This window comes from Stegostoma tigrinum, chromosome 26 (genome assembly GCF_030684315.1).
Source record: "Stegostoma tigrinum isolate sSteTig4 chromosome 26, sSteTig4.hap1, whole genome shotgun sequence".
NCBI classification, from domain to species: domain Eukaryota; kingdom Metazoa; phylum Chordata; class Chondrichthyes; order Orectolobiformes; family Stegostomatidae; genus Stegostoma; species Stegostoma tigrinum.
Genome location: NC_081379.1, coordinates 42,388,648 through 42,405,533, shown reverse-complemented (window position 1 = coordinate 42,405,533; position 16,886 = coordinate 42,388,648). Strand labels below are relative to the sequence as shown.

At 42.2% G+C, this 16,886-nt stretch overlaps 1 protein-coding gene across 1 annotated transcript; it reads right to left on the bottom strand.

The window, feature by feature from the left end:
* Positions 1-3,056: 3,056 nt before the first annotated feature.
* Positions 3,057-13,182, bottom strand: rplp0 (ribosomal protein, large, P0). Its single transcript, XM_048556668.2, has 8 exons — positions 13,081-13,182; positions 11,073-11,177; positions 9,200-9,375; positions 8,999-9,086; positions 8,446-8,592; positions 7,661-7,846; positions 7,112-7,252; positions 3,057-3,260 (listed from the first exon to the last, which is right to left on the bottom strand). The coding sequence occupies exons 2-8, from the start codon at positions 11,124-11,126 to the stop codon at positions 3,114-3,116; spliced, it is 939 nt and encodes a 312-aa protein (XP_048412625.1). The 5' UTR covers positions 11,127-11,177; positions 13,081-13,182; the 3' UTR covers positions 3,057-3,113.
* Positions 13,183-16,886: the final 3,704 nt, after the last annotated feature.

Sequence of the window (16,886 nt, the reverse complement as noted above, 5' to 3'; positions counted from 1 at the left end):
AAACAAGGTCAGGTTCAGAATGTAGGGGTTCAATCTCTGTTCCAGCCGAGGCAGACATGGAGCATGCCTCTTTACCGTGCTTCATAGCAAAAATCACAGTATAAGGCAAGATTCAAAGACGCTTGAATAGTCAAATATGTTCGGCAAAGGAGTGAAAGGATTTCAAATGAATTGAAATTTTACACATCATTGGAAACAGATTATTCTGTTGGTCTTTGAAGGAGGTGTGGTTAGGAAGAAACAAATGCATAATCACATCTACCTTTGCCAATGTATTACGTTTTAGAAAGTGCTCCCTATTGGCTTGGAAATTAGAATTGTAATGCAGTCAAGGTGCTAAATCCAATGTTTTCCACCTTCCACTATGTACTGTTTCTCTTGGGTTACTTCACTCTCAAGTCCCCTCTGAAGTTACAGTAAACCATCTCAAGATATGAAACTTTCAATACTTTCTTCCCAAGGCTACAAATTTGAAGAAATCTACATTTCTTAGGCTTAAACACAATTTCTTGATTCCCCAAATATTTTTACTTTTACACTTGAATGGTTAATTCCCAACCACTAATGCCTTTCCATTTAGGATGAACTTGTTCTAAAGCTTATTAATTTCCCTTGAACTCCTTTACTTATGCTAAAAAAATTGTTGCTATAGGAACTCACATGGGTCCTAACTGTTCAAATTTTTCTTTCAGCACTGACCAACTTCCAACATTGAGGTTTTCCTCTGTTTTAGCACATTGCCTAGCAACCTTCACTTTCCCAGGCTGACTGTTAATTTAGTGTTTATTGCACTGGTCATTTTTTGAATTGTCAATACCTACAAACAGTCTGTCCTGCATTGCTTTCTGTAGATAGATTTACAACAGTCTCAAAGAGCTTTGGTTTCTCTTGGCAGTTTTTAAACCATCTTCTCAGATCACTTTGTGATTCTGTTTGGAACAAACTCTAGGCCTTTGTGCTAACAAGCGTCGATTATAGATTTTCAGGCAAATGTATCGGGTCGCCACAGAAATCAAACAATGTCACACTCCAAGTGGAAAAACAATTGACAAAGAGAACATTCTGGTCCTTGACCCTTCCCAAGGGTGTATCTGTTCCCTAGCAGGTATGTCAGAGATGTGAAAAAAGCTGATCAGAGTAGAAGCAGAACTGGGACCAGATGACTATTTTGCATTAGTGTTCAACAACAAAGAAGACTGCTGTTTGACAAAACATGAACACTCAAAATTACCCCGTAGAAACTCCATGCTGCTAAGTCCTTCTAGTGATATTTGCTTTCATTTGGAACTGAGACAACTCTCCATATTAGTGTTTTACAATATACTTCGCTCATTAAGTTTGCCTGAAATCCTCCAATTTTGTCAGTGGGTATATATTCACACGACTTAACTGCTTCCACAATAATCATGTGCATTCCTAAGCCTAGTCTCTTTGGCAAAAACGTGAAAATTAGCTGTAATTCCAAAGAAATCCATGCCAAACTTCCTGTCTAAGTTGGCAGCATTTAAGCTACATTATCTTCACAGCATGCATCTGAAGTAGGTCAAAATTTGATAGACATTAGCACCATAAATATACATGAACTTGAGAACTCAATTAAATAAAACATTAAGTAAAAAAGGAGACCTAGTCATACATGAGGTGCCGGACAACTGCTAGCATCCCTTTGTTATTAAAAGACATGGAACACAAAAGTCCAAGCCAGGCAGCCTGACTTTTGTGATGGGGAAATTGGTAAAAGGAGGAAGATCTTCATTTGGAGTAGTATGGATTCATCACAGACAAGCAGCATAGACTTTTGTTGGCAGGATCACGTTTGGCAGACCTGCTTGAATTTTTTGATCAAATAGGGCTGATGAGGGTAATGTATATGCTGTGGTCTAAATGGACTTTAGCAAGCCTTTTGACAAGGTTGCTCTTGCCAGACTGGGCAAGAAGGCAATATCCTCACAAAGTGAGATACTGGATCCAAAACTGACTGAAGGAAGAAGCTGAGGGTGATGGTTCTCTGCCTGCAGGTCCTGATTCCAGTGGGGTTCCGCTGGGTTTGGTGCCTATGGAATACATTAATCATGGGGGCTTAAATGTGGTAGTATAATTAAAAGGTTCTCAATAAAATTTGTAGGGTGTTAAGTAATGCAGATAGACAAACCTCAAAACCATAACAACTGACTGCACAGAGCATTTGCAAGCTCAGGAACAGCTAACAAGATACTATATATGGTCAAACTCTAAAAAGGACTGAAAACCAGTGGGGTTTTTTTGTACGTAATCCATAAATCTCAGAAGGTGACAGACTGGGTAGATAACTTGGTTAAGGCAGAATATGGGATACTTTCCTTTATTAACAGAGGCATAGAACTCAAGGCAGGAAATTTACAAAATACTGGTTAGACCACAATCGAAGTATTACTTGCAGTCACATTTAGGGATGGTAAAATTGCACCAGAGGTGCAGACATTTACAGAGATGCTGCCTGGGGCTGGAGGGTCTGTGCTATAGGCTGGGGTTGTCTTCGTTGGAGCAATGAAAGGGGAGAGGAAACCTGCTAAAGGTGAATAAGATTTTGAAGGGTGTAGATTGGGTGGATAGGAAGTTTCAGGAATGCATACCCAATAATGAAATTGGAGGATTCTGAACAAACGTAATAAAAGAATATTGTAAAACACACTTCTGAGACTTGTCTCAGCTCCAAGTCAAAGCAAAAGTTACTGCAGGCACTCAGCAGCTTGGAGTTGTTTTCAATTAGGAGGAGGGTCATTAACCAGGAAATATTAAATTTAAGGTAGGAGGTACAAGAGGAGGGTTATGGAGAATTTCACCCAGAGGATGGTGGGGGTTTGAAATTAACTGGGTGAAAAAACGGTCATGTCAGAAGTTCTAGTGACATTTAAGCACTTTAGATAGCCATTTGCATTGCGAGATTCCAGGGCAATGGGCCAAAACTGAAAAATGGGATTAGTGTTATCAGATCTTTGTTGGCTGGTGCTGCCTTGATGGACTGAAAGGCTTCCTTCTGCGCTATAAAACAGAAATAAGTGAGAGCCCACAAACTCTTTAATAATAATTTCCTTTATTTTGCAAAGATGTATTGAGCCATGAGCAGCTGGGTTTTAATCGAACAAACCAAAGCCCATATCATCATCCGATTCCTCAGACTCTTCCTTCTTCACCTCCTTCACTTCCTCTTTGGCAGCAGCTGGAGCAGCCTCAACCACAGGGGCCACAAATGCCGAGGGATCGGCCAGGTAAGCCTTGACCTGTTGTTAAGAACAAGGAACAACTTCCTGTTACCCTTCACTGCCAATTTTCAAATCAGCGCAAAGACACAACCCATTTCAACTTCAAGAAAGAAAGTAGAGGTGGAGGTTTTAGGGAGGGAGTTTCAGAACTGAAGAACATCAGTCTGTCTAAGGAGAAACTGAAAACAATTTATTTTTATCTATTTAATAGCAAAAGAAAAACATCATTCTCAAGAATGCTGAATTACAAACAGTTGGGATGCAATTTTTTGAAAAGTTGAGTTATAACTGCTTTTAACCCTAAATGAATACAAAATCTATATTTTGTTACAACAGGACATCTAAACTGAGAACAGAGTGCACGCTTCATGAACATACAAATGTATGACTGAGGAGCAGTAGTAGGTGATTCAAGTGCATGTCTGTCCAATTCCTATTTCAAATTCCACATTCCCATCTATTGATAACGTTCAACTTCCATGCCTAACAAAAACGCACGTTCTTCCATCCAAGACATTCAATGATCCCCAGCCCATTGCCTTCTGGAGGTAGACAGTTCCAAATTTACACAAACCCCAGAGAAATTCTCTCTTCAGCTCTGCCCTAGAAGGGCCAACCTAATTTTAAAATTGTGCCCTTAGTTTTGAACAAACTCACAGAAGGAAACATTTTCTAATACCCACCTTGACAAGATTGAAGCATATAAGAACTTGAACAATCGAGTCACCTCTCATTGTTTTAAACTGCAGTGAAAAGAAGCCCAACCTGTTCAATCTCTCCTCAAAACTGAATCCACTTATTCCAGATGTAAAATCTAGTACATCTCCACTGACATCCCCCCACCGCAGTTACATCCTTCCTTATGACAAGAACAGCATACTGTATTTGAGATGTGGTCAATTCATAGCTCTGTAAAATCAAAGCATAACATTCTAGCTTTTAGGTTCCATTCCTCTCGTAGAGGCTAGTATTCCATTAGCCTCCTGGACTGCTTGGTAACTTTTTAAAAATCACTGCACTAGAACAATTGGATCCTTCCACTTATTCGAATTCCAGAGTCATTCTCTGTTGAAGTAATAATCCATTCTTTTTTCTTCCTGCCAGTGAACAATTTCACGTGTACCCACATTATTCTCACTTATTCAATCCGTATATCAACTTCTTGTCCTGTTCACAAGTATTTTCCTACATACCACTGTATGTAAGGTTAGCTACCACAACTTTGCCCCCCTCATCCATGTCACTGATATGAGTTTAAGTCCCAGCAGATACCCCTGAAGGACCCATTCTTCATTGTGCCAAAAAGACATGCATTTATACATCTTAGATAATAAAATGTGAGGCTGGATGAACACAGCAGGCCCAGAAGCATCTCAGGAGCACAAAAGCTGACGTTTCGGGCCTAGATCCTTCATCAGAGAGGGGGATGGGGTCAGGGTTCTGGAATAAATAGGGAGAGAGGGGGAGGTGGACCGAAGATGGAGAGAAAAGAAGATAGGTGGAGAGGAGAGTATAGGTGGGGAGGTAGGGAGGGGATAGGTCAGTCCAGGGAAGACGGACAAGTCAAGGAGGTGGGATGAGGTTAGTAGGTAGGAGATGGAGGTGCGGCTTGGGGTGGGAGAAAGGGATGGGTGAGAGGAAGAACAGGTTAGGGAGGCAGAGACTGGTTGGACTGGTTTTGGGATGCAGTGGGTGGAGGGGAAGAGCTGGGCTGGTTGTGTGGTGCAGTGGGGGTAGGGGACGAACTGGGCTGGTTTAGGGATGCGGTGGGGGAAGGGGAGATTTTGAAGCTGGTGACGTCCACATTGATACCATTGGGCTGCAGGGTTCCCAAGCGGAGTATGAGTTGCTGTTCCTGCAACCTTCGGGTGGCACCATTGTGGCACTGCAGGAGGCCCATGACGGACATGTCATCTACAGAATGGGAGGGGGAGTGGAAATGGTTTGCAACTAGGAGGTGCAGTTGTTTATTGCGAACCGAGCGGAGGTGTTCTGCAAAGCGGTCACCAAGCCTCCGCTTGGTTTCCCCAATGTTGAGGAAGCCATGCCGGGTACAGTGGATGCAGTATACCACATTGGCAGATGTGCAGGTGAACCTCTGCTTAATGTGGAAAGTCATCTTGGGGCCTGGGATAGGGGTGAGGGAGGAGGTGTGGGGGCAAGTGTAGCATTTCCTACGGTTGCAGGGGGAGGTGCCGGGTGTGGTGGGGTTGGAGGGCAGTGTGGAGCGAACAAGGGAGTCACGGAGAGTGGTCTCTCTGGAAAGCAGACAGGGGTGGGGATGGAAAAATGTCTTGGGTGGTGGGGTCGGATTGTAGATGGCGGAAGTGTCGGAGGATGATGCGTTGTATCCGGAGGTTGGTGGGGTGGTGTGTGAGGGATGTGTTGTGGGAAATACATACATCCTCTCGCTTTCTGTCTGCCAATCAATTTTTGTATATGGCCCTTTGAAATTCTAGAAGGCATTTGACAAAGTACAGTAACTCATTGGGTTACCCCTTATTCACAGCACCTACCCCTTCAAAGAACTCCAAAAATCTGGTGAAGCAGGATTCACCTTTCACAAAACTGTGCTGATTCTTACTGATTACCTTGACTTTTTCTAACTGCTCGTAACTTCCTTAATTATCCAACTTCAGTAAATGTTCCCCATGACAAATTTCAAGCCAAAATTATCTTTGTTTCCGGTTTTCTACCATGTTCAATCCTTGAACATGTACACGGTTACAGTTACTACATTCCAGTCTGATGGAACCGATCCAGAATGGAGCGAATTTTGAAAAGTTAACAAACGTACTGCCACCCCATTAGCCACCTCTCTAGGACCCGAGGACGGAGCACATCAGACCTGACTTTCATCACATTGCTTCCAGACAGGTGAGAATTTCACTAGTCCTTTTCTTCACTCCACTTCCTAATTTATAGTTAATGCCACCAGTGGAAGCAACATAGGAAGCTATTCAACTGAGATGGGTTTCACTCAGTGTTCTAGTGAAGCAGATGGTGAGGACTGCGGATAAGGTCTTAACCAAAGGGGAAAAAATGGGACGCAAGGATGGTCCAGTAAAGGGCAACATAGCATTCAAACTGAAAAGCGAAGACAATAAATATGGTTCAGTGGGTTGTTCAAAGACAAAATGAGTGGAAAACAGAGGAACACAAGGGTAACTAGGATGCTTGCAAAGGAATAAGTTATAACAAGAATGAAACTTTTGGAATGCACAAAAGCATCAACAATAACAGTTGAATTACTAGGACAAATAGAGATGAACGGTTTAGATGAAACCTCTATTACACAGACATTGTTACATTGTTACAAAGTGACCAAGTTCAGGAAATTAATATTCTAGGGTATGCAACACTTCAAGAAAACAGGCAGAAAAGAAGTACTTGCCCTGATAGGAAAGGGTGGAATGAGGACAGTTACGAGGAAGGATCTTGATTACACAGTTCACAAAATAGAATCATGTATAGATTAATATTAGAAAGAAAAAAAAGAGTCAAAAATGCTAGCAAGTGAAGACATTAGTCTGTCTTTCAAAAGCAAAAAAGAAATCAACCTCAAAAAAATAAATCCAATTAGAATACATAGACACAGGCAGGATTGCTTACTAAGACATCAATTTTTCAAACCAGATTCACGTTCAAGACAAAGTTTGTGATTATGCCATCAAGGTATCAACTAGATATTTTTCAAATCAACCCGTTCAGAGATGCTATTACACACCTCTGGAACAGATCGAACTTGAATTTGAGCCTCCTGGTCCAGAGACATGGACATTGCCACTGTACCACAGAAGCCTACAGGGTATCAGCTAACAATAAACCCTACAACACTACTCGCTCAACTTGATACATTTAAGTATTACCTTTTCAGCTAATGGGAAGGAGTAGTCTGTCTCCACAGCAATAGCCAGCACTCTCTTGTAGCCGTTGATGATGGAGTGTGGTATCGAGGCAATGGTTGGATAACCAATCTGCAAGCACACACTGGCCACATTGCGAACACCCTGTGTAAACAATTGACATCATTAACAAAAACTGTACTGCCAGGACTAGAATTTCCAACCACAGCCAGAAAAGGCAAACTATGTAAAAAGTACTAATTTGAATGAAAGAAATTACAAGGGTGTAATACTCCAGTTCAAGGCATTACTGAAAATTAAAGTCTTAATTGTGCACGGTCGTCTCCACCTTTAAACAGTGGTTTCTTGTAACTGAAGGCTAAAGAATGTGGCACAGGATTTAACAGCCTGTCTGAAGACAGAATATTGAGATTTGACAGTCTGTAACGTCAAACTCTGAATCTTAAAACCGCACAATATGCAGAATGGTTACGTGTCAAAATCTTCATAACCGAGGTCTTTATGGTCCATAAAATCTCAAGCAAAAAGCTCTAGTAATTTCACTCAACATACATTGAGGAAACATTTATGCAGAGTTTCTTCAGTGATATCCAGGACCTCAGGATTGTACACACTTCCATTGTCATAAACTTGCATGATCACCAAGCCGTAGGAGAAGGGAGAGATGTTCAACATGTTCAGCAGCGTGGCTTCACTGGCTCCCACCTTGTCACCGACCTTGATGAGTTGTACATCACTCTATAGGAAAAGCCAATAATTTGTCAGGACAAAAATCAACATTACTGTTAACTCATTTTATAGAGAGTTAAGGAAAGCAACAATTCATTCAAGGTTCAAGAAGAAAACAAGTACAATAACTTTGCAGTCTTCAATACAAAATCATGAAACCGCCTCAATCTGGAATTGAACTACATGATTTATCATGGAGAAGAAAGCTATTGGTAAAAGTGAATAAATTCTCAAAATTGCATGTCAAACATCAATTATAAAAATCTTCCAATCTCATTTAAAACTATTTGTTTGCATTTAATCAATAGGTAAAGTAATAAATATAAGATGATCAGATCAGCAATAAACACCCTTGCATTCTACAATAAAAACAAGTCACCTCAAACAATAGGGTCTCCATTAGTTTAATTACAACAAACAAAAAAGAAACTGCCGGCAGGTTGAGAAATACCACAGCAGCATGAGTATCAATTGTCAGGCCAATTGTTAAGACAGGAAGGAGAGCTAAAAACTGTTAGTTGTAGTGAGCAATGGTGTCAGTTCATTTTGTTGATGAAAGGAAACTGCAAATAATTTTGAGGTGCACGAATTCATTCATCAGCACTCACCAAAATTTCAATGGTACCTCTGGAGATCTTCGTAGTGATGCCCAAAGCCTGAAAGAACGAGGTCTTCTCAGGACCTAAACCTGTGTTTTGACTTGGCACAGTGACCTCACAAGGGGCAATCGCACCAGCACGTGCAGCAGCTGGCACCTGTTGAAGAAACAAGAAACCAGCACTAGTGAGAAACAGACAAAAGAATTGTTAACAATTAAGCAAAATTATCCAGCATCAGATAAAGACAACTCTTGCAATACGTTTTTCAATTTAAGATTTGTTTGTACATTCACATCCATGAAACAAACTCTGCCAACACCTTTTACAAACAAGGGACAGACTTAGCCAGTATTGAAGGCTCCCACTATTACAATGTATTTCCACTCACGGTAGCGGAGGAATGATAAATCAGAGAGACAAATTACATTTAGGTTTAATCACAGACCAAGCAAACCCATTAAAAGTGACAATGATTTCTACGTTAGACCTCTACCTTGATACAAAGTCACTCTACTTTTACCATGTAAAAACGTATCAGAGCTGCGACCCAGGAAAACATTACCTTGTTGGACAGCAGCAGGTCACGGACCTCACACAAATCCTCCTTGGTGAATACAAAGCCAACATTTCCACGGATATGTGGCAGAAGTCTGGAGAGAAACTGGGCTTTAGTATAATGTCACATATACAAAATGAGAACATAGATTCATGTGCTGTCATAAATTCCATGTATATGCTCTAGCAGCTTCTGGCAGCTATTTACTTTTCCAGAGCAGGATTGTTCTCCAGATGACCTCTGATAGCTTTACGCATCATGGTATTCTTGCCCATCAGTACAATGGCCTTTCCACGCAGCGACATTCGGATATGCTGCATCTGTTTGGATCCAACATTGTCTGCACCAACAATGAAGCACTTAGGATAGTCATCCAACAGTTGCTAGAAAGAGGATACGGAAACAGTATAACTATACGCAAAACAAGTGGCCTCAATAAGCTTTCCATTTGTTGACATGAAACAAAGTCAGGAATTACCCAACCCAACCAGGAATTACCTTGTGGGATTGGCTTCAAGTAACGGTACAGAAAGTATCTCAATTATTTAGAGAACGCAATGTCACTGGCAAGACTAGCATTCATTCTTCATCCCTGAATACACTCAAAAGTAATAGCGAGCCACCTTTTTGAGGTGTTCCAATTCCTGTCATCTAGGTGCACCTTCAGTACTGTTAGGTTTGGCACTGCAGGATTTACACGCAGACAGTGAAAGCACTGTGATATAGATCCAAATCAGGATGGTAAGAGATTTGATGGAGATTTATAGGCAGCAGTATTCCCATGTATCCGATGCCCTTGTTCCTCTAGGTGATATGGATTTGGCAGGAGCTGTCACAGCGCTTCATGAAGTACATAGGGTGGCGACAATGTCAATGGTGCTGGGAGTCAACATTTAAATTGGTGGAGAGAGTTCCAATCAAGTCAGCTGCTTTGTCCTGCACAGTGCCGAACCTCAAATATTCTGCACTCACCCTAGGAAATTGTAAGTCTTCCACCAAATGACTGAACTGTGCCTTGTAAATGGTACACAAATTTTGGGCAGCTAGGAAGGGTGTTACTCACTGCAGAACTCTCAGTCTGCTCTTGTAGTCACAGTATTTATATAGTGATCTAGTCAAGTTTCCACTCGAGCGACTGCCCGAACGTTGATGGTGGAGATTCAGCAATGGCAATTTGATGATCATAAAACATATAGGTACATTCTCTCTTGTTAGAGATGGTCAGTTTCAGCATTCAATTTAAGTTACCACCAGCGTGGTCCTTTTTAAAATTTGAGATCATAAACATATTCTTCCAAATCTGGTAATTATCTATCAGGCTTTTGTTTCTTTATCTTTATCCAGCATCTAAGCTGCTGCAGATCAAAACTCTTCTCTTTGTTTTGTTCCCAGCTCCAAGCTGTGTCCCTGACTGCAATGATTCTACTGAGATCTCCAGCCAGACAGCAAATGCTCCTCTCCCCACACCCATCTCACACACATACACAGATTACTACAACTTTAGTGGAGAAAACCCAGACAGAACCACACCAGTAACTAACTCAGAATTTACACCTCCACCATATAGTCAATATAATTTCAACACACTAAAATGCCAGTGTGATGGAACGAGCATAGGGCTGATGGATAAAATCCAGACAGTAACAATTTCCACTGGAACAGTGGATTGAGAAAGTTATATTATATTTAAGGCCTCAAACTATCAATGTTGTGACACAAGTATACAACTATACTGGGACAGTAGTAAGTTCCAGACACATCAACACCTGATTGTTTAAAAACTGCATCCGCTTGCACTGTCTTCAGGAGAGTTTAGCAACTGTATTCTGAAAACCATTTAACATCTTATGTCTCTTGCAGATTGGCTTCGATGGGCCAGTATCGATTCATGTCCAGTTTCATACTGCTGCACCTCTGTCAGATCTAGCCTGATCATTTTAAATTACTGAACTGGGTAAAGCTGCCATTCCACCTCGATTGTGACAGCTCTGGGAAATCTCTTCCACAATGCATGAAGCAACTTTGCTAAGACAGCAATGAAAATAGTTCATTTGGACAGTTAATGATAAACTATACTCACAATAATTTTCAAAAAATAGTTGGACTTCCACGTAGCTCTGTCTTCCCTGGGCATCTTTACGTGCTTCCAAGGATTGCCACTGACTGGTTTAAAGACAAGATTTTACTGCAGGAAAATGGGGGGGGCGGGGGGAGGAACAAAATGAGGCAAAAATTCACAAGATAATACCAAAAGGATTTTTTTCAGAAAAGCAACAGTTATGAGATTACGAGATAATGAAGTGTGGAGCCGTATAAACACAGCAGGCCAAGCAGCACCTTAGGAGCACAAAAGTTGATGTTTCAGGCCTAGACCTTCATCAGATTATACAATTACTACAAAAATCATTTAAATGCTTCAACAGTAGCCTAATACTTAATACCCCAAAACAAATTGGCCAAGCTAGGAACCACTATCAAAAGGCAGTTTTTTTGCAAAAGTACTACTGGAAGCCAGGGAAGGACAAAATCAGATTAGTTTGAAGTGATAATGGGAACTGCAGATGCTGGAGAATCCAAGATAACAAAGTTTGGAGGTGGATGAACACAGCAGGCCAAGCAGCATCTCAGGAGCACAAAAGCTGACGTTTCGGGCCTAGACCCTTCATCAGAGGATCATCACTTCTGACGAAGGGTCTAGGCCCAAAACGTCAGCTTTTGTGCTCTTGAGATGCTGCTTGGCCTGCTGTGTTCATCCAGCTCCACACTTTGTTCTTAGTTTGAAGTGTTGTCTTCTGTAACTTTAAACTGCTCCTCTACTCATTTCAAGGCTCACTTGCTCCTCTAAATTAAACTACAATTCACTTCCGTTATAATTCAACATTGGCTAGCAAGTTTTGAGAATAGAAAGCGGGACATAACACCAGCGCTTCATCAGAGGCTCACTGATGATGTTACCTAGAACGGTGACGAAACGTCTGAAAACTAACCTTCCAGCTCAGCGAGCAAACTCACATCCTCAACATTGTTGGATTGTCTAACTGTTAGTAGCCAAATACACAAACCCATCCAGAGGCCCATTCTGCAAAACCTCATTTATTGTCCATTCCCCCAAGGCCAGTTGTCCCCTCAAGCCTAGGTCACTGTTTAATTCAATTATGGCTAATCTGATTGTAACATCAACTCCACATTCTTGCCTACCGCCAAATAATTTTTCACCCTCTTATCAAAAATCTATCAAACCCATCCTTAAAAATATTCTAACACTCTGAAAATTTCATCCTGCAACAACAGCAGTGGCAAAGATTCATGACTCAAGAGAAATATTATAATTCTGCCTTAAACGGGTGACTACTTATTTTTTAAATAGCAACCCCTAGTTTAGGCTCTCTCACCAAGGGAAATTTCTTTTCCCACATCCATCCTGTCAAAGCCCCTCAGGATCTTGCATATGCCAATCAGGTCAACTCTTAAGACTTCCACACTCCAGTCGACATAAGCCTAGCCCATTTAATTGTTCCACAAAAGGCGACCAACCTGATCCCAGGTCTCATAACCCCACTCCCCCAAACTGCTTCCCAAGTATTTACATCCTTACTTAAATAAGGAGGCCAACTAGGGTCTCACCAATGATTTATATAAGTGAAACAGAATCTCCCTACTTTTGCAACCAAACGCAAACGTTTTCAGCAAAGTTTATCAAATGAATCATAAAGCCAGGAAGACAACCTATCTCATTTCCAATCAGAGCTGGGGAGGGGCAGAGGCAAGTAAGGTCTTTATTTTAAAAGCCCTGGAATAGTGCGCCAGGAATTACTTCGGGGGAAACGGGCGACCTACGAGGCCTACCATAATGGGCCCCACAGACAGTGTTTGTATAAACCTCCGTCACTCGCGGCTCAGACGCACTGGGACACGTGTGGGGAACCGGGCCTAACGGCAGCAGAAGCCATGCCGCTGCGGCCGCCCGGCGATCGTCGGCCCACGATCCCGCCAGATGGGCTGCCTTGCCCGATGTGGAGGGAGTAGGGGCTAAAGCTGGGCCTAGGTCAGGTGCCCACTCTCCCGTGACTCATTACTCCGACACTCACCTCGAGCTCCGGGACAGAAAGGAAGAAGAAAGGCCACGTCCCCCCAAGTACCCCCGCGCCGCCTAGAAATCCGCCAATCAGACAGCACGTTGCCGCGGTATTGACAAATTAGACAAGCCGAAGAACAATGACCAATCAACGAGAGGCTGTCTGTCAGAAATGGCCAATCCGCAAGAATCTGAGGTGAAATACGCACCAATAAAAACGGAAATACTATATCAACCAATCATGACCACAGCCATCATTTCTTCCAGCTCCGATTGGACAATCCGTTGTCCCCAAGCTCCGAATGATCAATCTGGAACCTGCTGGCGGCTACTGCCTGAGAACTCCGAGAGCGACGCCGCCTGTGGCGGATGGCGCCAGTGCAGCTGACTCACGCAATCCCCAGGACCGAGTCTTTTACCTACTTTCGCAGGAGTTTGGACGGACTGTCAGCGTTAACACTGCTTTTCTCTCTCCACAAAGGCTATCATACTTGCTGGCTTTCTCCAGCAATTGCTGTTTTAATTCTGGAATTTCATTTATGTCCTAAACAACGCACTCATTCATTTTTAAAACGATACTCATGGAATATGGGCGTCATTGAGTAGGTCACTGTTTATTTCCCATTCCTAATTGCCCAAGAGTCATTGCTACGGAATGAGATCCCTGTCAGACTGAATAAAAATGTCAGATTTTGCTCATTAAAGAACATTAATGAACCAGATAGAGGAATTTACAACAATCAACTGTGTCAATTTATTTTAATTAAATTCGAATTTCCCCATCTTCCATGGTGAGATTTGAATTCATAACAGCAGAACACTGGTCTCAGTTTCAGGATTACGAGGCCAGTGACACCACCACTGGGCCACCATTTCCCCTATAACCCATTTTTGGACAATCTTTTACGTTTATACGTTTTTGAGAAGATTTGTAGACTTGCTCACTGAGCTGGTGTGTTTAATTGCAGACGTTTTGTCACCTTGCTTGGTAACATCGTTAGTGCACCTCGGGTGAAGCATTGGTGTTCCGGCCCACTTGTTATTTATGTGCCTTGGTTTGCCGGAGTGTTTGGCGTCACTTCCAGTTCTGTTCTTCAGTGATTTGTATTCGGGTCCAATTCAGTGTGTTCCTTGGTGGAGTTCCAGTTGGAATGCCAGGCCTCAGGGAATTCTCTAGCACGTCTCTGTTTGGCTTGTGCTATTAATGGATGTATTGTTCCAGTCAAATTTGAGTCCTTCTCTGTCTGAGTATATTGAGACCAGTGAGAATTGGTCATGTCTCTTCATAGCTAGTTGGTGATTGTGTATCCTTATTGTCAGTTTTCTTACAGTTCGACCTATGTAATGTTTCTGTCAGTCCCTGCGTGGTATTTTGTATATGACGTTAGTTTTATTGGTTGTGGGTATGGGATCCTACCGTACATCAGAGATGTATCAGAGATGACCATAAGACTGCTCAAGCCCCTAGGCATCTAGGGAGCCCACAACCCAACAACCACCCTGCAACATCCTACTGACGAATGTAAAGGATCCCATTTGGCGGGAAAGATGGAGATAGGAGGATGTGGGGTGAAGACTATAATTAGTTAAACATAACGAGAATTTTAGATTTTATGTGCAACAGTGTTTTTTTTGTAGGGGCAATGGTGTTGGGTCAATAGGAACTGGAGAAGAACAGGATGAAGGATGCATAGATTTGGACAAGATGGACTTCCTGTAGATAAGAGGTTAAGAGGCCAGTCAGAAGAGATTAGGATTGACTGGCCTAGAAATTACACATTTACACTGAATAAGACCACTGGTGGTGCCTTGGAAAATACATCCATGGGTCTCTAGTGAAATATCAACAATGTGGCCTTGCTGGTTACATCCCCAGGAGCAGCCCATTGCTCACACGGAGGCAGCAAGTGTTCTGTCTAGGACACTAGGCAACAATCTAAATTGAGTTTGGAGATGGAGGTCATCATAAGTAGGGAAAGCCATGGTCAGCGACAGTGTCAACTCCTGCCCTTCAAGCTTCACATTGAATTTGATAGTTTTTAAGTTTCATGTTGAAAGGCCATTGATCTGAAATATCTTGAATTTTCTTATGTCCAGTATCTGTAATATTTACAGAGATAGCAAGAACTGCAGATGCTGGATTCAGGGTCAATACAGTGTGGAGCTGGAGGAACACAGCAGGTAAACACACCGGCCTCCGCATCCAGCACATCATCCTCCACCACTTTCGCCACCTGCAAACCAACCACATCGCCAAAGAGATCGTTCCTTCTCCACCCTTATCCACCTTCCATAGGGACTGCTCACTCCATGACTCCCTCGTCCACGCCACACTCCCCATCAACCTTACCATACCCTGTACCCTACCCTGCAACCGCAGGAGTGTTACACTTGCTACTAACCTCCATCCAAAGCTGCAAACAATCTTTCTAAATCTGACAGGGATTCACCTGTACATACTCCAACTTGGTCTACTGTATCCGTTGCTTCCGATGTGGCCTCTTCTTTATTGGGGAGACCAAGCGCAGACTTGGGTGACTGATTCGCAGAGCCCCTGCGCTCTGTTTGTGATAATCCACACCACCTTCTGATTGCCAACCATTTAACTCCTCCTCATTCTCTAGGTGACATGTCCATCCTGCGCTTCCTTCAGCATCACAGCAATGCTACATGCAAACTGGAGGAATAACACCTCATATTCTAACTCAGGGAGCTTACAGCCCAATGGCCTTAACGTAGAATTCACCAGTTTCAAAATCTCCCCACCCCTGGCCTCATCCCATGTCCAACTCTCCCTCTCATCCCTGCCTCCTTGACCGGACACAACCTGTCCATCTTCTTTCTCAACAATCCACCCCATCCCACCCATGACCAATCCCCACAGTCCCCTACCTGCATCCACCTATCACTGTCCCACCTACCTTACCCCAGTCCCACCGCATTTATTTCCAAGATCCCTTCCCCCTCCCCAATCCTGATGAAGCATGTAACCCTGAAATGTCAACTTTCCTGTTCCTCTGATGCTGCCTGACCCATTGTGTTCCTCCATCTCCACATTGTATCGACTGTTGTATTTATATTAGTCTGCGTGATGGACCGTATTGGAATTTCACTCCCACTTTTAACTGAAAATACATTTGAGCAGGTTTTTTTCTCATCCACAAATGGTCAAAACATTAATTTGGTGTAGAGTTTCAGATTCCAAAACATTCATGATTAACAATTGTGAAAGTGGAGCCTTTCAACTATGTCTTAAATATGATCAATAACACAAGAAAATTGTTGAGCTTTGCTAAGATTATAAGCAAAGCTCAAATTTTCAAACAAACATGGGAAACACCATTTTCCTTTGCACAGTTTTAATACTTGAGTATTTTGTCCCAATCTTCTTTGAATGTTGGTTGAGGGCTTCTCTCATCAACTAGCATCCTTCACTTCTGTCTGATTTTTATTCTCCGTTTTAATAGCATACTCCATTCATAATACAACTTAATTTTTGCTGAAGATTCACTCTTGATTCTCTCAACTTGGGATCATAAATCTTCCAATAATTGAATTATGAATTCCATTCCTTATACAGGAATAAAAGTTTTGATTGCTTTTCTTCTCAAAGCTCTTGCAATTCAAGGTAACAACTGCTATCTCTGAACTTTAATGACTCTGTACTTTTACATTTAGTCATCCATTTCTGGGTACTTGTTATAGAGTTATACAGTACAGAAACAGATCTTTCTGCCCAACTCATCTGTGTCACCCAAATATCCTAATTTGATCCAGTCCCCATTTGCCAGCATTTAACCCATATCCCTCTAAACCCTT

What these genes read in the sequence shown, in the direction of transcription:
- rplp0 (XM_048556668.2), bottom strand. Translation starts at nt 11,126, where the DNA reads ATGCCCAGGGAAGACAGAGCTACGTGGAAGTCCAACTATTTTTTGAAA. An exon ending in ACTATTTTTTGAAAATTATT is followed by an intron (nt 9,376 to 11,072) that starts GTGAGTATAGTT and finishes TCCTCTTTCTAG; the next exon opens with CAACTGTTGGATGACTATCC. An exon ending in ACCTGCTGCTGTCCAACAAG is followed by an intron (nt 8,593 to 8,998) that starts GTAATGTTTTCC and finishes TTTCTTCAACAG; the next exon opens with GTGCCAGCTGCTGCACGTGC.